This window comes from Ischnura elegans, chromosome 5, assembly GCF_921293095.1.
Source record: "Ischnura elegans chromosome 5, ioIscEleg1.1, whole genome shotgun sequence".
Taxonomy (NCBI): Eukaryota; Metazoa; Arthropoda; class Insecta; order Odonata; family Coenagrionidae; genus Ischnura; species Ischnura elegans.
In genome coordinates this window covers 107,438,918-107,462,478 of record NC_060250.1, presented here as the reverse complement: position 1 = coordinate 107,462,478, position 23,561 = coordinate 107,438,918, and the positions used below count along the sequence as shown (strand labels likewise).

Here is a 23,561-nt window from a genome sequence, read left to right as displayed (position 1 = left end):
TTCCAGCAAACCGTTGAAAAAATCTTACAGGGTATTCCTAACTTATTTGTGTATCTTGATGATATTCTTATTTATGCTGAAAATTGGTGTGACTGTTCCTCTGTTTTAAAACAGGTATTAGGGCGATTGGCCCAACATAACATTGTCATTAACGTACCTAAGTGTGAATTTTTTGTTAACAGAGTCATATTTTTAGGTCATGTGCTAGATTCTCATGGGTTACATGTTGAAGAATCTAAGGTTAAGGCTATTGTGAATATGGGTGCGCCTTCAAATGTGTCTGAGTTGAGTAGTTTCCTAGGAGCTGTCAAATTCTATTATAAATTCCTCCCAGATGCATCTACTTTTATGGAACCCTTAAATAAACTATTGAAGAAAGATTTCCCTTGGTCTTGGGGTAAAGAACAAAAGGAAGCCTTTGCAAAATGTAAGACAGCCCTTAGTAGTAGCCAGGTACTTATTCCTTATTCCCTTAAGTTACCTATTAGACTAACTTGTGATGCCTCTCAAGTTGGGGCTGGGGCAGTTCTATCTCACATTCTCCCTTCAGGGGAAGAGCGCCCAGTGGGCTTTGCCTCAAAAACTTTTACCTCCACCGAACGCAATTATGCTCAAGTGGAGAGAGAGGCTGCAGCAGTAATTTTTGGTGTCACCCATTTTAACAAATTTCTTTGGGGGAGAGAATTTGAACTGGTTACTGACCACAGTTCTCTCACAATAATTTTTGGGTCAAAGACTGGTGTCAAGCCCCTCGCTGCTGCACGTCTTCAGCGTTGGGCAGTATTACTGCATGGCTACAGATTTAAGATTGTGTATAAAAAAGGGATAAATATCCCTCATGCTGATGTTTTAAGCAGACTTCCATTGGCAGATGATACACCAGTGGAGTCTCCTGAAAATGTAATATGTTTAGTTAAGACATTAGGTGTACCTTTGAATGCCCAGTCGATTGTGCTAGCCACAGAAAAAGATCCTGATTTATTAAAAGTACGGATGTACATCCAGCATGGCTGGCCCTCTAAATGTGATGATCTGCGGTTACAACCTTACTTTAAGAGACAGTTAGAACTCTCTATTAATAACCAGTGTGTCACCTATGGTTCGAAAGTTTGTATCCCAAAAGCTCTACAACGTGATGTCTTAAATTTGTTGCATGATCAACACCCAGGAATGAGTAAAATGAAAGCACTTGCTCGTGGTTATGTCTATTGGCCCACTCTTGACCAGGACATTGAAATTATGGTAGCTTCTTGTGAGCCATGTCAACAGGTCCAAAACTCACTTCCTCAAATACCATTTTCTCCTTGGGCATGGCCAAAATCTAAGTGGGAGAGAGTTCATGCCGACTTTTGTTATGTAGAAAATAAGACATTGCTTATTGTGGTAGATGCTTATTCTAAGTGGCCGATTGTTGCAATTATGAAGGAAACAAGTTCTTCTGCAGTAATTGAAAAACTTGAGTCCATGACAGCTGCATATGGGTTGTTTAAAGTGTTTGTCTCCGATAATGGCCCACCTTTTCAGTCCCAAGAAATTAGTGAGTTTCTTACTAGTATGGGTGCCAAACATCTGTTTTCTCCCCCATACTTACCAAGAGCAAATGGTCAGGCAGAGAAAACTGTGCAGCATGTAAAACAGGCTCTAAAGAAATCGGTGCTTGATAAATCATGTGAAGTATTGTCCTTGCAGCGTAGGATTAACAAATTCCTAATGGCTTATCGTACGACGCCACACACTGTAACTAAGATAGAACCTGCAGAGTTATTCCTGGGGAGGAAGCTTAGAACAAAGTTGTCCCTATTAAATCCAATGAGCATTGTGGAAGACCGGGTGACTTCCTGTAATGAGAAGGTGGCCTCCAAACATAGCACTAAATTACCGGAATTGAAAGAGGGTGATACGGTGTGGACACAGGGTGTTAAACACAATGTAAAACAATGGAAACCTGCGACAATAGTAAAGCAAGTGAGTGCCAAGTCCTTTGATGTCTTGTGTGATGGGAAACTAAAAAAAAATGTCTCCCTTCAATTCCTTCGTCCAAGAATTGTGTCCTGTGAAGATAAGAGAAATGAGTTTACCCCACCTGCTAATGTCAATACCGAGGAGGTTGCTAAAATCCCACTTCCCCAAAATGATATTTCCGAGTCAGACAGTCCAGGATCTGCTACCCATGAGAATACTCATGAACCCTTGCCTAGAAGCCCTGTATTGGCTAAGCCTTGTTCTACTCCCTTGAGTCGCCCATCACGAAAAAGGCAGCCACCAAAATATTTGAATGATTTTCTTATGTAATGTATCTTATGTTTTCATGTATTTAATTTTCATGTTTGTAAAGGGTTATTTTAGTGGAGGGGAGTTGTTGTATCCAGGGTGGTAGCCCTGTCCCAAGGATAAGACATGTGAGGACGGGGCACGCCCGGCAGTTGTTGGCGGGACTACGCCATGCGTTGTATCGTGCATAGCCCAGAATTAAAAGTTTATTTCCTAATGGACTCTTGTGTTTTCCTGCAATAGAACAGTAGGTAAGATTTAAGCATGGAAAAGGTGAATGAAATCAACATTTAAAGGAAACTGTAACAGTTCTTTATTATTTTTTAAAATTATTTGCTTGAAAAAATATTATTTTCCTGAAAGGCATTTGCGATTTTTGCTTCTGGGGGGGCCAGATGACCCCTCCTGCCCCTCGCTGGGTACACCCATGTTGAAGGCATATAAAAAGGTAATAGTTGGTCACGAAAATCGTACTAACTGGCAACTACTGTAGGTAATATTTACAGTGACCGCTACCTGTCCACCTTCGACAACCAGCTTTTAGAAAATATTCTCTTTCAGTCCCAATATCGTCGTCTTTTCGGTACCGGCGCGGTAAATACGCGGCTGAGCGTATTTACTCCGGTGACAATTTGCAAAAGAAAGACTTCTGGCGTGCCTTTCGTCGCATCAACGCCCTGAGGACGTTGACGGATTTAGCCATGGAAACGTCGGCAATGCCGGACCAACGTGCATGGTGGAAATCCCGAGAAGATTGCGTCGTTCTCCATATAATAACCCCGTTGGAGAACACATCATTTTCGCGCGCAATTACTTTTTTTAAACGTTCGCTATCATCTTGAACTCCGTCGGGTATATAGAGGAAACCCTTTTCAATATTCATATGCATATAAAATTTTAAAATTTAACTTACAATGTTATTTCCCAGATGCAAAATTTTTATGTTCGAGATACAGACAATTGTTGGAAAAATATTACCTATGTTGTTATTCAGACAATTGTTGATGACTGTTGATGGGTACTTTGCGATTTACAGAATAAGGATGGGGTCAAGGGGCCCGGGTCTCCCCGAACTACCTATGTTGTTATACAGGCAATTGTTGACAACTGAAGATGATAAAGACAATTGTTGGCAAGGTCCAACTACGTACATAGGAAATTTTAAGATGATAACGTAAGTTTTTAAAAGTCAATTCGCAGCGAAAAAAGACAAAATACATCAGGTCAAAAGGGGGTGATGCCGTCTCCATTGTACTCATCACTTATTTCTCTTCGGGGTAGGGGGGCCTCACTCCCAAACTCTACCCCACAAAAGTCTGTGGGCAACGTACTACATTAAGGAAGGGGAGCAGGGCCGGCCCTAGCAGATGCGGGGCTAGGGGCGAACCTTCAGTGCGGGGCCCTTCACTTAAAATATTAAACTCTATACCCCATCTACAAACTCGAGCATTTTGAATCCCTACCACTCTCTGGCTAAGTATGTGTTCCCCTCCCAAATTCAGACTTCGTAATTACGCCGTTATGATACCATCACGCAGTTGAGTTCAAAATAGTATAATACAAATAAAATTTATAATTATATTTATTCATAAAATTATAACGTAAAATAAACATAATAAGCTGTAATAATACTGTAATAATTGAAATTGCGTTTTCAAAACTATCACATATTTTAATTTTTTTCACGATCGCGGGGCCCCCCAAAGCGCGGGGCACGGGGCGGTCGCCCCGCCCTAAGGCCGGCCCTGAAGGGGAGTACAACCGAGATTCGTCGAATTTTCGAGCACGCTGAAAAACTGTGGCATGAAAATGCTCGGCATGGTCAAAATAGAGTACTTCTCAGGAGAAATTTAATGACGGCATATCAAGGCCTTCGTTAATTCATTTCCAAAGACGCCTCTGCTCTTACGCTCCTCAAAAGAGAGCTGTTATGAAGACAATCCGGGATCGAGCTTCAACAAATCAATCGTATGGGAGGGATTAGATTGGCGTATGCTTCGGATGCTTTGGTTTAGCCGTCGCAGGTAGCTACGTAATTTAAGGGGTCAAATGGTCCTCAGGTGGTGTACTTAGTGGATAGATAACAGGGGAGACTCAGGGGGTGGGGAGGATGCTGATTTCCGTTCCCTCTTACCTCCGCCTTCAACCCTTTAAGGTTCAAGGGACATATATGTCCCAAATGTTTGAAATTCTCTCAAAATTAACTGAGAAGCTTTATGACTGTAATAATTGGTTCTATTGAAGAATAGGCTTTTGAAATCCAGACCCCCTCCCCCGAAATATAAAAAAAAACACAATTATTCCCTCATGAAAGGAAACAAAATATTGAAAAATCATGAATTTACAAAATATTTTAGTTTTTTATTACTTTTTTAATTTTAAAATTTGATTAAAAAAAATTTCTCCCCTGGTTTTGGACCCCCACCCCCGAATGAAATTCCTGGCTACGCCACTGGACTGGGAAGTTTAATAGATGTGAAAATGCCAATAAAAAAGAAGTTTTCATGCAATCGATATCCCCGTCAATCCCTAATTCATCAAAGATACTCATAATTTTTAGGAATTATTGTCGGGTTCTACACCAGGTTATAGGCTTCGTATCCGCCCACGTTTCGGAAAACGATCGACTTGCTTCCCATTTTCTGTGGTGCTTATATCACCGTGCCAGATTTCACAATGAATTGAATTGAACGTTGGTCAGGCTCAGCAATTAAGTATAGGTACCGTCTGATCAGCTGATGCTCCTAATTTACCTTTGAATTATTATCTGTTCTTTCCTTATTTGTTTACATATTCTGAAACTTCGGCAGAAATTAAGCCAATAACCTGAGGATAGGAACTACTATAATTACGGGAACTACTAATAAATGGAACCGCATTTATGCTATTGTCTTTTATTCATCTTGGCTAATTTTTTACGAAAATAAATTAAATCGCCGCAGCAGACCATATCAGTGTATTTTTTTGCAGCTTACCTTAGGCTCTGTGGACTTTTTCCAAGGAAGTTTCCACGAATTGAAAGGATGACAGTTGAGGTGATTGAGACGATATGTAAGTTTGAAGCTGGTTTGGAGGCAAACTAGACTGACAGCTGACGTTTTTTTCTCGCCTCTAATCATGCTTTTATTTATTATTTTTCTTTCTAACAAAAAAACAAAAGATATCACGCTATAGGAAGGCAAATGTAGGTTCTTAACCTTTAATTGACGATTATAAAGCAAAAATGTTTAAGCCTTTTCAAAAAACTTTTAAATAAAATTTTCAAAAAACCTTTTCGAAACATTTTAAAAATTCAAATACTGACTCAAGATACACCGACTACAACGTTACCATTTCCTAGCATACAAATTGAGGCCAAATTGGAAATTCTCTGAATTATTTGGCAAAAAAAGCTGAAAATTCAGCAGTGAAAACATAGCAACTAGCTATTACGCTATGTGGGGTAGTCAATCTCGGAAAAATTGGTCTAATGGGGCAATTATACTCGTGCACTTTATGTGGGCAATATAATCTAGGGAGGAGAGGGTTGGAAATATTAAGTTTGAAATATGTGCTTTATGTTTTAGTACAGATTTAAACTGAGAAATTAATTGTGTGATAGGATTCTTGGTGACCAAGGAATATGGACCAGCAGGTAATAACGCAATGACTTTATCAAAGTTCTTCGTAAGGTTTCAAATTGCTGCAAATCTCATTTTTTACTTTCCTAATGAAAACTTCACATGTGCAATTTGCTTACGCCTTGTGAAGATGCAAGGAGTGGATGATTCGGTCTTAAATTATTTTAAGAACAGGCTTCAAGTCCATGCGGTACCAGCCAAGTTCAATGTGCCAAATCCGCTGCCGCTTAATGGGAGTTCGAAAGAGCCTCCAAAGAAAAGTCAGATGCTGGAGATCTTACTGGATAAATGCTCCTACAAGGAAAGATATTGCGGTAAGTGTGGTCCACTCCATTGGACTATATACTATGTGGTTTCTCTGTCGAACTCTACTTACACATCTCGGTAAATGAAAAATATCATTACAGGACGTATCGATGTTAAGAAGTTAAACAACTTAATAAAAAATGAAAGTGCTAATAAAACCTTATTATTTCGTGGCTCACGGTAATTTTTACTCGCATCTAAATGGCAGGAGGTAATAATTTCACGTTAAAAGATATTTCTCAATTTTTATTTCAGTCGAACTTCTCATTTCCCATACACTGGACGGATAATCGGACTGAATATAATACCTTTTGAGAAGATCGAAAGAGGAAATGGGTCTGCCAAGCGTCTTTATTCCTCACGCAATTAATACGTCTCCAATAAATGCGGCAATTAACTTCAGGAAAGTAGTTGTTCTAATTATTTGAAGACATTTACATTATACCTTTGAAGGTCAAAATAAATGAAAAAAAATTGACACGTCAAATATCTGGAGCAATCGCTAATCATTTCGGACTAGATTGGGACAGGTTTAATAAAGTTTTAAAGCATGAGTAATTATCTACCGAGGTTTCGTATTTTTCTGAGAATATTTCGCTGTGCCATTGCTGTACCTATAACACGAACAAAATATCAATTTTCGGTGCCCTATTAATTAATATTCACTCATACTTTACTTGCGCCTTATATATTGAAATATATTTGGCAAAAGAGATCGATAAATTGATTTCATTTTCATTGGAAAAATAAATGACTTCTCCATTAAAAGGGATAGTTTATATCATGATTTCCATGGCTGATGCTCTATCCTCAAGTTTCTAGAAATTGGGATTGCCTTATAGGATATGAGAAAAGTAATATTGATCGCAGATGACGAAGTTCTCGCGTTTGATTAAGTTCCCAATATTGATGGAATTCCCCAAGCTCTGTCTTCTCTTCAACCCCAATGTAATCGCGACCCAGTCCCTAAGGAACATTCTCAGCAGTATAAAAGCCCAAGCCGTGGACAGAGCAGACATCATTCATCGACAGCATCTCTCACTGCAACCATCGCAGCTCCACAATATCTGGTGAGTTGAGAAAAGCGAACTTTATTCCTCACTAATTCCAGCTATTTGTTCTGATCCATGGGTAGTAATTTTCTCTTCGTCCTTACCCGTGTATAGTGTAACTTACGGTAAACTATTGCATAAAAATCTAGCATAAAATAAATTGCATAAAATTGGTTCGCAATACTAGTTTACAATGCTAGCGTAGTAGCTTTTCGTATCACTATTGGGAGTGCATATACCGCACTCATGACATGTGCGGAATCCACTTTGGAAAAGCATTGCCTTGGTGAGGGTAGCGTAACCAGATATTTCAGTGCCATGGCGTTCTCAAAACATGGATTATTTTGAATTAGTTACGCCAGAACGCAAAAACAGTCTTGCAAAGACTGCCGGACTGTTGGACAAAATAAATATTTCAAGCATAAGATCCGCCGCGAATATTATGTTTAAAATAAATGCTTTGTCCAACTCCTCAGATGTAACTTTCAAAAATGCTGCTCTAACCTATTTCACAATCACATGTTAAAAGTAAAAGTGAAGTTACGTACAGTCTTGGTTAGCTAATGAATGTATTAGCAGTTCCCTCTTTTCCGGACATTGCATGATTTGTGTCTAACTTATCTGACTTTATGACTATCTTATTTTGATTATAATTCACTAGTATCTCATGATTAGTAAGGAGGGATACCTGGGATTCTTGTTGTAACCATTCTCAACGAAATACATTCTTTAAGTTTTTCGGTATAAATGAAGTTTATAATTTTAGCAATAAATTACACTCAACACTCAGCAAAGCGTCACGCCGTGCCCTTAAGAGTCCTTCGAAAATTGAGAATTTTTTGACGCACATTCAAAAATCATTTAGCAGCCTGGAAAGAGGGAAAATTTCACCGAGGAAAAAATCATTTGCCATGACTACATCATCCGAGTTCATGCCAGCTACTCCTATCTACTTCATCCCACGAGGCATCTTTTTCCTCTGTGTACTATCGAAAATTCGGGGGATCCTGGGTCAAATCCCGGTCGAGGCAACTGATTTTTCCCCTGCGCAATTTCCGTTGCCATGGTGCACCTCCGGATGACTCCAATAAAGGCACGTCGCTGGCTTGCCCTCAGTTTACATCTCTCAATAATGCCCGGCTTTATGGCAACCGATGGATTTCGGGTAGAAAAACATGGTTTGAAAATTTCTCCTAAAATGACTTTTGCTCCCGACTCTCGCCAGAACTTCCTTAAAACCAAGTATTGAGTTTCCTCGTTCAATTCTCTCGCTTTACCCGGTTTTTTTCCAGCACGAGACCATCTCCAACCGCAACTCCCACCGCCATGAACTGCCGTGTGATCTTCTACTTCGCCGTCACCCTCGTCGCATTGGCCATGCTCTCCACCAGCGTCGGCGCCTCGTCTTACCGGAAGGCACCCATGAACGGCAGCATCTTCGGAAAGCGCAACGGCATCACGTCCGCTGGTGAGTAAACCAATCAGGAATAAGGGATATATCGTGGATGGTCGCCGTATGCGGCTGATTCCAAAGCATACACCTCTTTTGTCGATTTTTGCCAAGACCTATTCATGCTGTTTAACGATTTAAGACGCTAGATGCGAAGAGTTTAATTTTTCAATACCCACGAAAGCATTAAATAATCACTGATTTCATTTTTTCATAACGAGTTTATTTTACTTTGGACCTATTTAATTTGGATTTCTAACTCAATAAGATTAACTTTAATTATATGGAAATTACATTTTAAAATGCGACCATAACTTCAAAAACAAATGAAGTAACCTATCAGATTCGACGTGGTGGAACTGTTTTATTTCGGAATGGGTAAACGCATTAGCAAATTTCCACAGCGATGGTAATAAACTAACACCTATTCCTAGATTTATAATAAACAATAATAAATTATTAATCAGTATACAACCATTCAAGTGAAAAATTGCTAATTTATTACCCATCTCATCATTTTGACATAAGTTAGAGGAATAGTTATTACACCAATTAAAGGTTTTCTATAAAAAAAATCCTTTGTGAAGGCTGAAAGAGAGGACGGTCTCCTCAAAGACCTCTTTTCTTTTCCTTCTTTTTCTCTTCCTTTCTCTCTCCCTCGTTAGCCAAACATTCATCCCTCTAACACTGTTTCTAACATCCCCTACCCGCTCAGTACTCGCCCAATCAAAAAATTGTCTCTTACGTGTCTCATCTAGAATTCCCACCATATCCTGCAATTCTTCGTTCCTTTTCCTCTCCATACCCCCATCTTGAACGCCTCCAGTCTTCTCCCGTTCTCCTTCTTAAGTGTCCACGTTTCCGCGCCTTAAAGCGCTACACTCGAGATCAGACTCTTCACTTGCTTTTTCTTTAAACTCTGACATAACGATCCTCTCATAAGCTATTTCGTATTCATGAACCCCTGGGGGATCGGGTTGTGATGGTGGCTGGGGTGTTGCCTTCCCATCCTATGGGGTCGAGTTCAAATCCCAGCGGTGGCAGGGAATTTTTAGAGACTACCCAATCCCAGCTTGAATGTTGTGTGGAGGATATTTAAAGCGCAACACTCCGTCCGTCGGATGGGATCATAGGCGGATCCAGGGGGGGGGGGGGGGCACGGGGGCACGTGCCCCCCCCAGACCCTCAAAAATATGCAAGATTTTTAATACGGTCCCATTACCATTGCGTTCATTTTGTATTACGAGGTATCCTTGTGCCCCCCCCCTGAACAAAATCCTGGATACGGCCTTGCTTGTGCCCCTCCCAGAAAAAAATCCTGGATCCGCCCCTGGATGGGATGTTAAGCCGTGGTCCTCTTGGCGTCTTTCGTTAAGAGCAGGCTGATGCCGACGCCGGGCTTCTCTCCATCCTTCCTTCCATACCCTTCCCTCATGGGCCTTCTCCAAATACCATACCTTATGTCTCCTCCGCATATCACCTACAAGCTTCCTCTCTTTACCTAAGACATTGGCTAACGCAATTTTCATCCTGATGTCCTTTTACTTGATTTTCCATATTTTGAAAATGCTGAATCAATCATATTTTTCCCCTGCAGCAACAGAGGCTGAATACTACCGGAACGGCGCCTTTTCTGCCCTTTGCGAAGCCGCTATGGAATTTTGCTCATCATGGGCCGCAGCTCCTCAAGATGCCATGTAAACGGACTACGTAATGTCATCACAACGACTAAAATGAGCGGAAAAGAGTATGCAGCACACTTCTGCCCTAATCCAAAAGGATAACGGCAGGTTTCCAAATGGAAATTCTTCTGAGTTAATTTAACTGTATTGACTAGTGGAATAGCAACTTGTAATGAAGATTTTAAAAAATATTAAATAAAAATTGATAAACTTAAAAACTGTCTTTATTACCCACAATTAAAACCTCTTTTGACACGTTTTTATTTTACTCTTATCCTAGCAATGAGTTCATCCTGATGACACCGAAGAGTTGAAACGCGTCAAAATAATTTTTTTCTGTAGTTCTTTTTGCTGGACTAACTATTTTGATACACTGATTTTAACAAGAACTTCGACCCGGGAGACTGATTGTGTTGCAAATATTCATTAAATCGATCTGGATTTTCAATTATATTGGTAAAGTTAGGTAATACCTTTAAAATCGTCAGCAAACCTAGAGGGAAATTTGTTTTAACACAGCAAGCATTTTACAATAATATATTTGATTCTTACAAAAATAGAAATACGGAGGTAGGCATATTTTCTCGGGATTTAGAGAACTCATTATTTTTTCCAATCACTATTGTGCTGACAGCGTAACACAACCCTCTACAGGCGGATTTAACTGTTCATTTTCACGAACCGTTCATTTTCATCCTGTTCGGTAAAAAGAACAATTCAAATACCTGTTCTCGACGAACATTCAGGGCATACTATATATATTACATATTTTCCAAACTATTTCCTCTCCGTTTAGCCTTTGCTTGATCAAACAATGGAGGTTAATGCTATTCCAATAATTCACCGTGACACCCGGTAAATTAATTCGCCTCCTAGAAGTCTTTCCGTATTCAGTGCTGTTAATTCGAAAGTCCAGTTCTATCGTTCTTAATAATATATATGATCCGTGGTTCTTACGTGTTAAATGATGATGTTTTTTACGATTCTTCAACACATTAATTTTTTCACAGAAAACGGTAGTTCATTACTTCCTGTCACATAATTTAATGACCTTTAAACCGCGTTGTGAAGGTTGGCCGACGCGTTTTGCTTTAGTTTGGAGGTGTCTTAAACATACCTCGACAGGGTAAAATAGTATTGTAATAGTACTGACGTCATATTATACAAATATTTGATCAAAAATAATTTCGATCTAATTTTAACCTCTCCAAGAAGTAAAAAAACTTCTTCTCAAATTGACATTGAGATTCTACTTTAGTTCAGTGTTCTCCGTGAATTATTATAATTTTTCTTTCCCCTTCCGACTTACTATATATTTTTATTATTATAAACTTAATATTACTAAAATATATAAAATATTTTCTCAACCTTAATGTGAGTCCACATAACTTGAAACATAGTGAAGTATAGCACATGAAAAAGAGCCTCATTTTTGAGATATATTTATCCGAAATTAAGTGAAGTGGTTACAGTATCATGAAAATTTGAAATAACACGCTTCGTAAAATAAACTCGGCGTGGTTGGCCCTCTAATAAACCGGAACCTATGCAAGCGGGCAAACTTCGGTAAAGCAAGAAAACAGGGAAGTTTTTAAGAAACGAAGGAAACGCAATTTTCACTTGCATTAAAAATTGAAATTACAAGCGTACATTTAGTAAATATTTTTCACATATTTCTTTTTTTCAATGCCATGTTTTTTTAAAAATCGGATGCGCAATGCAAAAATGCGCATTTGAGGAGATTTTATGCCGATGATTTTTCCGAACTGTAAAGCTGAAGATCACCTCAAGAATATATAAGTAAAAGACAATAATGGATGGGACAATAAGGAATCATCAGACGGGCAGACGGTACGTTAGAAATCAAGGTAAAATCAGAAGAATTTAAATATTCTGTACGAAATGGCTAATGAAATAGGAAAGCTTATTTTTGCAAAACTATATTTTTTATGTATAAACCAGCTGCCATACTGCCTGTGGGTACGTGTTGTTCAGAGGGTAATTGGTTAAGACCCCCACAAATTTTATCAAAAAATTCTCAATTTTATTAGTTTAATAGCTTTCGTATTCTTGCAGAGGAAAAAAGGAATGTAGGTATGTGCAAATGCATGGCTATAAATCCAAAACTTGAGAGAAGTTTGAGTTGTATTTATCTTTAGCAGGTCACCAGGCGTGGCTCGGGAAGGATAGTACCCATAGAAGAGGGAAACTTGGAACCACCCCTCTCTCCCCAAATGTAACCCACGCTTGACTCAAAACTGATGTAAGACGGTGAACGGAAGACGCTGAACAGGAGATAATAGAAAAAACGATTTCCGTTTACGGCACACGGGATCAGCTTGCACCCCGCTTCAAAATATTGATCGTTATGTGTTCTACGTGCGTAGACCAAAACCATCGCATATCCCATCAAAAAGGTTTTCGTCGAGAAGATTAACAGGCGAGTTTAGTATCGAAGAAAGATTTCGTGCTTTCCCGGCGAATAGACTTAGTGAAGAGTTCTCGGGATCGCCACCGGGTCAGGAACTGCATAACTGCCGACGTTTCGATGCCCGACTCGGCCATCGTCATCAGGGCTGTGAGTGGCGAGTGATAAATTTAACTTGCTTATGCTTAACTCTGTTGGTCAGGTGACTGTATATAAGCAAGTTAAATTTCTCACTCGCCACTCACAGCCCTGAGGACGATGGCCGAGTCGGGCATCGAAATGTCGGCAGTTATGCAGTTCCTGACCCGGTGGCGATCCCGAGAACTCTTCACTGAGTTTAGTATCCTTTGAGTAATGTTTCCCCTAGAGAGTGTAAAGAGGAGTGTCTACCCGGCAGGATGTCGAACCGCAGAAGTTGTATCGTTGTATGATGTGACGTAATAACAGGGCCGGTTCTAAGCTAAGTGCGCGGCCGCTTAGGGCACCAAGCAAATGGGGCGCCTAAGCGCTGGATTTTAAGTCCTAAAAATATCCCTTTCAACAGCAAGCACGTTATAAGTTGAAGCTGATACTTAAGCTTCGACCCTGATTCCTAGCATTTGTATTTATTTTAAAATGTATCCAGAGATATCCCTAATACCTCTGAGGTTATTTTTGAGGGGGCGCCGGAATGTTGTTCGCTTGCACTAGAAAAATGTCCAGAACCGGCCCTGCGTAATTAATGGCAATGGGAAAACGACTCAAAGGACACATCGGATGCAACCAAAAGTAGCGCTACAGGGTTCGGGAGTATGAGATGCACCTATTTACTAAATTTGGTCACAATCGGTACAGCTGTATGAAAGCCCATAACGTACAGAGAAACAGACATCCTCTTTGATATTGTATACATATAGAAGAAGATATAGCATGCCCTGGTGTACAAACGCCCCTCCCTATTGGGGGGTATTCCATACCCCTCAGACCCAGGTCATGGCCCCCCTCCCCAAATTTGTTGCTGAATCTGTGAACAAATATCGTTATAAAATCATGATGGAACGTGTTTTTGCTCGTTTTTACTCATCGTGTCTTTACCTATTTATAAAATATTGGTGAGAAAGTTTTACTATTGAGATAACTTTTGGAAAATTAAAGAGGTTTTGAATAAAAAAATAAAGAAAGAAATATACTTGAAAATGTAATGATATCATATAAGGATAACAATTCAAGATAGTTTGCAGAAAGAATTGCAATTTCACTTAAATTGAACATTTTGACGGAAAAGTGGTTTAAATTTTGAATTACTTAAGGAAAAATCAAAGAATTAATATTGGAAAAAAATTATTTGGAGGCAAAGGCTTACGTTGTTAAAGGATTTCAGTGAAAAACTAAGAATATTTTATGATAGGATTGGAAAAATTGGACTGGCTCAATGGATTGGAAAATTGAGACTGAAAAATTGGAATTCATCTGTGAGAATAAAAGTTCGTACACAAGGAAAACTACATGGAAAGGAAAATTATTAGGATCATTAATGATTCATTTATTGGGATAATTAGACCCTGGATTGATTAAATTTGGGAAAAGGTTCACAGAAAGTAAAAAATGCAGGAGATAATTAATTATACAAGAATTACGAAAGACGTTTTGAGGGAATGGGAGTTATGATAGACTGCATCATAAGTTTACAAATAGGTAAAATTTTGGAGAGCATGAATGGTTGCGTTTTTGAAAAAAATGGGATTAAAAAAAAGATGACCGCTTGGAAAAACACGGAAGAAAGTTATGGGACAAATAAATATGTGAATGTAGGAGTTATACGGGGATGAATTGATGGTTTTTTGTCTTCACATAGTTTTTTATAAAAAAGAACCCGTTTGAATCCAGATAAAATTTTACAGATACATATCAGGGATATTGAGTTTGAAAATAGAATAGTTATATCACCTTAAAAATTTCAAAGAAAAACAAAATCACATGGGAAATGTTGCATTAACACTTGGAAAACCTTTGAAGAGAATTTTTACGAAATTTGGGAAGAATCATGGAAGATCTCTAGGGAACTTTTGGGGAGAATCAAAGATTTAAAAATGGTAGAAATTAGGAGAATATAAAGGCTTTGCCAGCATAAAAAGTTTTGATGAAAATTTTGTAAAAGCAATTATAATTTATCAGGTTTATCAGTTGGGAATATTCTGGATAAAATCTGAGGTACCACTCATATTTTGGATTACATCAAGTGCAAATTACTTTTGAAAATTCTGAAGAGAAAATAGGAATTCAAAAGGGATGGAAAGAATATAATTTTTCCACATGAAAAAATATTAGTTTATACTCAATGACAATAATAGCTGACCTACCATCTGCAAAAATATGTGGTGGATGAAAGGAAAGTTGATGCCTGCCATGAGCTTTTCACCATCAATCTTCTATTGCAATCTTTATTCCCTTCCACATTCCCAAAGCACCATTCTTTGCATTTTCTACATACCTTCAATAAGTGTGTTGATGTGACACTAACTGTCTTGACCATATGCTCCATATTCTACTAAATTTTATCATGGTCTATACAATCAGCAAATGAATATAGAGTGACACTACGGGCGATTCACGTCTTGGCAGTGGCGGATACAGATGGGGGCACCGGGGGTGGGCACCCCCCATCTCATATTTCCGGGTCATATTCCCATCTCAGCCCCCCTTGCGGGGCCGCCCCCATTGCCGAACACAGTAGAACCACAATTGCAACTTTTTTATATCGTCATATATTGTCTTATATACGTATATATTGAGTTAAAATTAAACTTTCTTCAACTTCGCAACGTAGCTTGATAAATTTTTTATTACAATAAAAGTAAAGGTAGCCCAAGATATCCTTTGCAACCCCCCTTGAGTATTTTTATGTGTCCGCTACTGCCTCTTGGGTGAATTGAGTTGGCAAATTATCTAATGAAGAGATGACAGCAATTCACAACAAAAATAATGGCTGCCTGAATTTGTGCTGATACTGGAAAAATCATATTTCTTTGTTAAGTTTATGGTTCAATGAACACACGCATTGAGGGACTGAGAGTTTTGCTACTTCTCTTAACTTTCCATGGTCACACAGAGCAAATCAGAATTAATATTCATCATCCAAGAGTTTTCTTCCATTGCTGCAGGTCTACAGGCTTACAAGCCTTTTTACTGAGCCCATCTTCAAATGGAAGAATGGAAACTAGAATAGGAATGGAAGGTAGGGTGAGAAGAAGGGAGTACACCATCTTAGGTACATGTTTCAGCCCATTCAGCAAAAGCTGACTTTGCTGTTTCGAGAGAAATGGAGGTTCTATCCCATTAGGGAATAGTCCATTAGTTTTTCTCTAGAACCACAAGGCCATACAGTTCTCACAAAAAGGAAAGTGTCCAGAGCTGAGACAAGTAACTGCAAAGAATACTGGTTTTGAGATTCCACTTTCTGTAGATATCAGTTAAATTTTTTCAAGCCAATATATTGTTCACAACAGAGACTTCTCTGTCAAAGTGCCTATAAGGTGTTAAGTAGAAAAATTCTTTTTGCTGACTCAATATGTATCTGCTTCGCAAACATTAAATTATTCTCAGATTTCAAATATATTTTCCTCTTAAAATCTGTTAAGCAAAAGGTATGCCTAAATTATATGATTGACATACTAATGTTTCATAGAGGAATTAATGGAAGTATATCAACTCTTTTGCTACCAACGATGAAAATATGCGGCAGAACGTTTCATTACCCAGGAGACGAAAGCCGAATATTTTTATCGGAGATTTTTCCTACTCAGGTGAACGAATGCCAAAAATATCCGCTTCCTTGCTCACCCTTTTATGATGGTCCCGGGTGTGCGAAGTCTTAGTTTTGGGACCCAACACACCGGGCCTTAGGCCTTACCCTTAAAATTCAGGAGCAGGAACCGGGATCCTTCATCTTAAATTATCCCTCTTTGCAGTAGGAGATTGTGGTCATACAATTGCTCATTTAATCAGTTTGCAAAATAAATATATTTGTTCCTTTCTCTAAGATATAAACTAATATATGAACTCTTTGTCTTTTGAGCTGTGTTTATAATTTTTAAATGAAATTCTACCATAAATATTAACTTACATCTCGATTTTAGTATAATCATCAACATGGAAATTTTTGAAGCATTATATCCGTTTATATTGACGGTAGAGCTTTGTCCAAAATTTGATAAGGCTCACAAAAAACGAGGAATTCAATTCGATGTCTGCAATTTACGTGCAACTAACAATTATCCATGTAGCTAATTCATATTTAAAAATTGTAAGTTGACCGCAATGCTGCTGATAGGGTTATAAACCTGGAGAGGAGGGAGCCCAACTACCCTCAAAGTCCGAAATAATGCGGAGTCTGCGCTAACAAGGGCCGAAAAAGGTTGTTGCTGAGAGTGTGTGATTATCCACGAGACCCTTCTTAACTAATGCCCTGCAAAAATGCTCTGTACAGAAAGGACTTAAGAGTCTCTTGGGGTTCAGTCCAGCAGTCATGCTAAGGAGAGAACTCTACTGTCTCAAGGGCTAATAAATTTGAGGAAGCATATTTCGACATTTAACATAGTTAAATTTACACGCACTACTTACGAATTACAAGCACACATTAACTTATGGTTAATTTTTAATCTGTACCAGCAAGAATCTAGGCAGCCTTAGCCCTTGGAATAAGATTGTTCATTATCAGTTGCTTTAGTTTGACTTTGACATTGCTGATCTCAACTTAATTGACACCCATGTCCACATGATAATCAAATCAGGTTCAGACAAAGAGGAGATGAGTTCTGAAAACTAATTGGTATCCACATTCAGAGCAATGGGCAATTAGATGTTTCTATGTGAGCACTTAAAATGATCACTAAATTAGGGTCGATATTGCACTGAAATACAGTAGAAATAATAACAACTCTTGATTTTACAACATTTCTTTAGTGCATGAAGTGATTTAAGGTCTCCAGAGCACATATTTACAATGGTAGACCATAACTTTAAATATACAAAATCTTTATAACCAACCATTTAAAAACTCAACAAAAGAACAAATATTAGAGTCATAAGATAAACCCACCTATTTGAAGAAGAAATCTATGCCAATATCTTTTCTCACATTGTCACAAATTTTTAAAACTTTTGATTTCACTTGAAAAATATTCAATCGGAACAATGCTGAATTAAACATTTTACTCCCAAACATTTCTGACATAATCCAACAGTAATAAATTATCTTACGTGTTAGCTTCCAATTAGTAATTTTTTCCAGTAGAATTTTGATGTATGGAATTGAACTTGATAAATTCTATTCTATAATAAATCAGATAAATGGCTTAGCATTATGGGAAGAATATATGAAAGTTGATCATTAAAAATTCATGCAAGCATTCAGCAACTTACAGACACATGTGTAAATGTGCACATGAGCCATCACACAATCATATTTACACATTCATTCAATCACAAATTTAAGGGGAATATAAAAATTAATATCTGGACACAAATAATTTAACATTTAATCTTATGACTGCATGAATGACTTCTCACAGTCGTTTAAAGATGTCCACATTGACTAAACAAATTTCACACATCAATTCCAGAAGATTTTCCAAGTAAATCTGAGAAACATGCATGATTACAAGAGTATTGCCATGTAATAATTGTACTTGAAAATTTATCCATGCTTCCTCAATGCGAGACCAAATCTTTTCCCTTAAAAAAATAGCCTTTACTGACAAACATAGAGATGCAATGCCAACAACAAGGATGAGTTAATTTTTAGGCTGTAATACTTTTCCTACAATGATAGGTAAATACGGATTTCTAATCCACAAACATGAAAACCAAGTCACCAAATGAAAAGAAAATTGCCAAACATTATTTATGGCAAATGAAAATAAAAACATGTGTAGGAAATCAGGAGATTTACATAATCACACACCACTCTATGGCAGACACTCCACAAATACGCCTTTTTTTGATAAAATGGAATTCTGTAGCATTTGGTGTAGAATTCTTTCAAGGCTGATGTTCATGTAAGACACCAGCACCAACTGTACACCCTTCATTAATCAACACATTAAATTTAGTAAAATTAATTAATTACAGAATAAAATTTTAAATACTCAACAGCTATATACATTAAGGTATAGGTGAAAATATACAGTTATTTACAGGAATGAGAAAAACTATGATTGAGCACCAAGTATTACAATCATCCCATGATGGAAATCCTTCAGCGTGATTTTATTAGGAGCAATGGCTATTACCACAGACATGTCATTTTAGATTTGTTATTCCTAACACTGCGCCACAATATGAAAGGAGAGGAGTCAAAGATTGGCACAGACTGCATTTAAAAATGTGTGCAGTGATTATTCACCACTGATACTAGCACATCCATCCAAAAGCGAGTAAGTTTGGGTGTTGAACCAAACACTACATTCAGCCATTTTTGGTATTTTCATTCTTAAAAATCAAATGAAAAACTTATGACTGCCAAGTTTGCGTATTCATCAATTTTAATTTACATTTCTTGTAAAAGTTTTGCATACCTCATTCATGAATTGTTTCACTCCATTGTTTTTCATTTATCACCAAATATTTTCAATGAGTAACATTTTATTTGTTAAGGGCCAGATAAGACAAGATTCTCCAAATACTGATTCACAACAATCAGATGACACCTATGAATAATAGTATACCAAAATAACCCTCTTCATCAGATCTCTGGGAAATGGGATTTTTTTCTGTTCTTAAAAGGCATCTCAAAAACTTTCCCACGTGGCATTTTAAAAGCTAAGTCATATTTACAATTTTGGCCAAGTTTTAAAAATTAACAAAATACTCAGAAAACTCTTGCAAAAAATTTAGTAATGTGAAGAGTCAAATATTTTTATTAGTTTGCATATATAGCAGGATAAGTATTAGGATACTGACATTTAAAATCTACTCAATTAATATTGAAACAATTATAATGCCAGTATATATCTAATTGAGCCGTGAGGTTTAAATAAAATATTTCATATTATTTCTAAGTTAAGTTTTTAATCAATATCTTGGTATTGATAAAAAGCTACGTAATTTATCTGAACAAAATATTTTTACTTTATGAAGAGTGCTGCAGAAGAAGAGAAAGATACAAGTTGTCAGACCACATATAAAGTTCTTGAAGTTAACTGGATCTACCTTTTGTAAGTACATGAGTGTAAAAGAATAAAACCACATGCAAAATATAAATTATAATTACATGAGGAGTAAACGTTATATATTACATAACACTTCCCTTGAAAATTTATAATTTCAATCAAAATTGAATGCAACTTTTGATATGTAAAATAATAGTAGTATGCAATGTTTTACTCAATTGTATACTACATCTCTAATCTACAAGAGATAGTTAATAAGATGGAAATGCTTTACAAACTATTCAGATTTAACCTAATTAGTTTCAGCATAATGCAAGGTTATTGAATGAAATACAGTTGTCATAGCCGGACCAAACTGGCTGGTACATATGGTACATGTACATATATAGTGTGGTATTGCTTTTGTTTATTAAAAAAATTTGCAAATGGATGTGCTACATTTAGACTCCAAAGAAGGACTGTTGTACATTAGTTTATTTCATTATCTAGAGACTTAGTGATTTAACAAAGCTTGAAGAGTCAAAAATTTTTATATTTCACTTTATATAATTCTTAGATGAATTGTACATGCTTTATAACTTATATAATACAATTTGTCTATGAAGAATGAGCTCATGGACAGTGGGTAACCATCTGATAAAGCAACAATACAAGTCAGCCTTTAATATAGAAAATGCCACTGGAAGTGTAAAAAATAATGGATAATTAATTACTTTGCAGATTCAATGTGGAGTAAAGTGTTTCTTCAATCACTCTTGATAATGTGAAAATTGGGGAAAAACGAGAAACCAATGTTGAAATTTTATGCTTAAATTTTAACAAACAGAGATTGTCTCTTACTTGAAGCACTCACTTGAATTGAAAATTAAAGCTTTTCTTTGGGCATAGCAGTAATACGTGATACATGAATATTATGAAGGTTAATATGTATCCTGCTAAACCTAATATTGATTTGAATGCCCCTAGTGTTTCTTGAAAGTCTAGCAAAAATCATTTAAGTTATGATGCATTATTTGTCTCTGATAAATTTATGATAAAACAGTTCTATACAGTTTAGATTACAGACTATCTGTGCACCTCACCTTTGGCAACATTCCTGCTAAGTGGAACAATATGCCACCTGGAAATGGCAGTGTTTTTGCATTTCTAATGAAATTCTATGCATCATTTTTCACTTGAACTGTTTTTGACTATACAATATACTCAAACAAATATTAAAATGAAACTACCATATTTTTAACCCTTTTGATTAAAACAAAGTACAAATGACAGTAATTATTTCAATATCATCTCTCCTGTTGGAGCAAAAATATATGTTTATATGTATGGTAATTGAAATATATTTCAAATATAGCTACTAATATTCTGAAATTACTCTCCTAAGGCAATATGCCAGAATGCAGAAAGGCTAAATATGTGCTGACAACTGATTGTGAAGCTCTTAAAGGTGGAACCGATCCTGACTTCTTAATTATAAGGAATATTTTTTTCATTCAGTCTACTGAAACCTACCACAAATAAAGAACCAGGATGTTACCATGTACCAGCTCTACCACATTCTTCCCATCATAAAATTACATCTTTCCTAATTGCATCTTCATTTCCTGAATGAAATATTTTTGCAAGTATATGAAAGAGTGAATTATATGCTTATCATGAAGGACGAAGAGAAGTTATGTGAAAAGAGTTCTATATATCACTCTGCAGCTCACCATCACCAACTTTTGAATGCCACCAAGATGAAACGGCTGCCTGATTCCATCATTCAGCCCATTTTCTAAAACTCACTACCATGCACCCATTTCATCTTCATCACAGTCCACATTGACCTATAAATACTTTACTGCCTATTGACCTCTAACTTATAAATTATTCTGGCAATACCGATTCAACAATCTCATTAAAAATAGGAAACTGTCTTTCAAAAATAATAGTTATCCTTACACAATATACAAACACAACACAACCAACTTTCAATTTTTGTCCTAATATTATCATAAAAAAGTGGTTGGCATGTATTTCAAATTAAGCCACTATTTATGAGTCATTTCTTCAATGAACATAAATTATCTGAACTGCTTTGGCATAGCTTAAATTACACTTAAAAGAAAACGGTTATTTTGTCCACATGATCTTGTCTTGAGATAAACAAAATTTATGGAGACACCTTCTCTTAAAATTCACCTATTAACCACTAAATAAACTGGAGGACTAATATTATTGATCACACTGTTTTCAAGCATTCAGCACACAAGCAGACTATTTCTTAAAGCTGTTGAAGTCTTTTGAAATTCTCAAGCTGCTGCCATTGTGAACTAGCCCTCCAGAGTGGACTTAAAAAAGACAACTTGAACTCCCATTTTTTTCACAGCTCCATCCTCAAACAATGTACCCCCAAATACTCTCCTATGTCTGATTAATCAGTTTACAGTATGCTAATATGAGGTTTATTACTGGGACAAGCTGCCAAAGACAAGGCTATACTTTCCGAGGCAAAATATTCTGGCTGTAATGGCCACAGGTACATCTCACAAGTGTTTTTGCTTTTTGCTGTCCATATTCAGATGACTTCCACCAATGTCATCTGATAACCCCGTAGCATGGCTTGTATCCATTCTGTAACCAGAGCAATGGTATTAATTCCAAATACCACGAAAAAAATAAGCAGTACATGCATTTACTTGACTGGAATCATTGTGTGTATAAGTAGGAACATTTCAATGTTTTACGTGATGGTGATGACCCTCTCTTCAGATGCATCTACATTAACCTATACTATAAATGCAGGTAAAAGAATGTCTCAGGATAAAATACTGAAAGATGGAAAGCAAGTGCCTGATGATTTTCTCTTTTGATAACTGATTTTTCATCAGCAATGTAAAATCAATATCATATTCATATGCATCATATTTGCAGATTATCCTCTACACGACATATCTCCATCCAAGATATTATCATCCAAAGGAAAAGGTTATATGAAATGTAAATTTGATGATAAAGTAGCAAGCTGATATGCGACATATTACTGTCCTCCATCAACCCTTGGTTTTAACAAATACATCCAAATTTTACACCTCTTGTCACCTCCAAAGCCATCCTGTGATATGCACATGAATTAAAAAAAGGGACTCAATGCAAAAATAGAAATTTTTAGGAGGAAAATTTAATCAGCTAAGGCTATGAACTTTGAGGGGAGGGCATTTGGAGGAGGTACACTCAAGGCTGTATTTCTCAAAAGTTTTGGGGCCAGGGAGGATATTTTGTCAAACAAATTTGAATCTACCGTGGCTTCTAGCCTTGAGTGATCATTAATAGACTGATATATTGATGGCTAAGTTCTAACAACACGTATCTCAAAATTTGGCCGGCCTGACGTAGGTATCTTAAACAAAGTGTAATAACATAAAAAAATAAAATTCAAGGAAAAAACAACTCTGGCAAATGTGTGGTTCTTTTTCCGTTTTATGAATTTTTGGTCTTTAATTTTAGCGTACAATTAGAAACAATTATGTAATCGGTTTTTTGCTCTCCTGGAAAGTTTCCATTTTTGAGATACGTGTTGGTAGAACTTAGCCATCGATATGTGACATGACTGAAACATCCT

General features: G+C 37.0%; 2 protein-coding genes across 2 annotated transcripts in view; one reads left to right on the top strand and one right to left on the bottom strand.

The window, feature by feature from the left end:
- Positions 1–5,570: 5,570 nt before the first annotated feature.
- On the top strand, positions 5,571–10,599 carry LOC124159867. Its single transcript, XM_046535763.1, has 4 exons — positions 5,571–6,205; positions 6,453–7,267; positions 8,542–8,717; positions 10,297–10,599. Exons 2-4 carry the CDS (start codon positions 7,068–7,070, stop codon positions 10,398–10,400), a joined length of 480 nt encoding a protein of 159 aa, XP_046391719.1. The 5' UTR covers positions 5,571–6,205; positions 6,453–7,067; the 3' UTR covers positions 10,401–10,599.
- Positions 10,600–17,727: 7,128 nt separating this feature from the next.
- The window catches only part of LOC124159760 (calmodulin-binding transcription activator 1), a 1,175,022-nt gene continuing 1,169,188 nt past the window's right edge, over positions 17,728–23,561 (bottom strand). Inside the window, exon 28 of the mRNA XM_046535673.1 lies at positions 17,728–22,573. Coding sequence (XP_046391629.1) covers positions 22,486–22,573 — 88 coding nt within the window. The 3' untranslated portion in view covers positions 17,728–22,485. The remainder of the gene's footprint in view (positions 22,574–23,561) is intronic.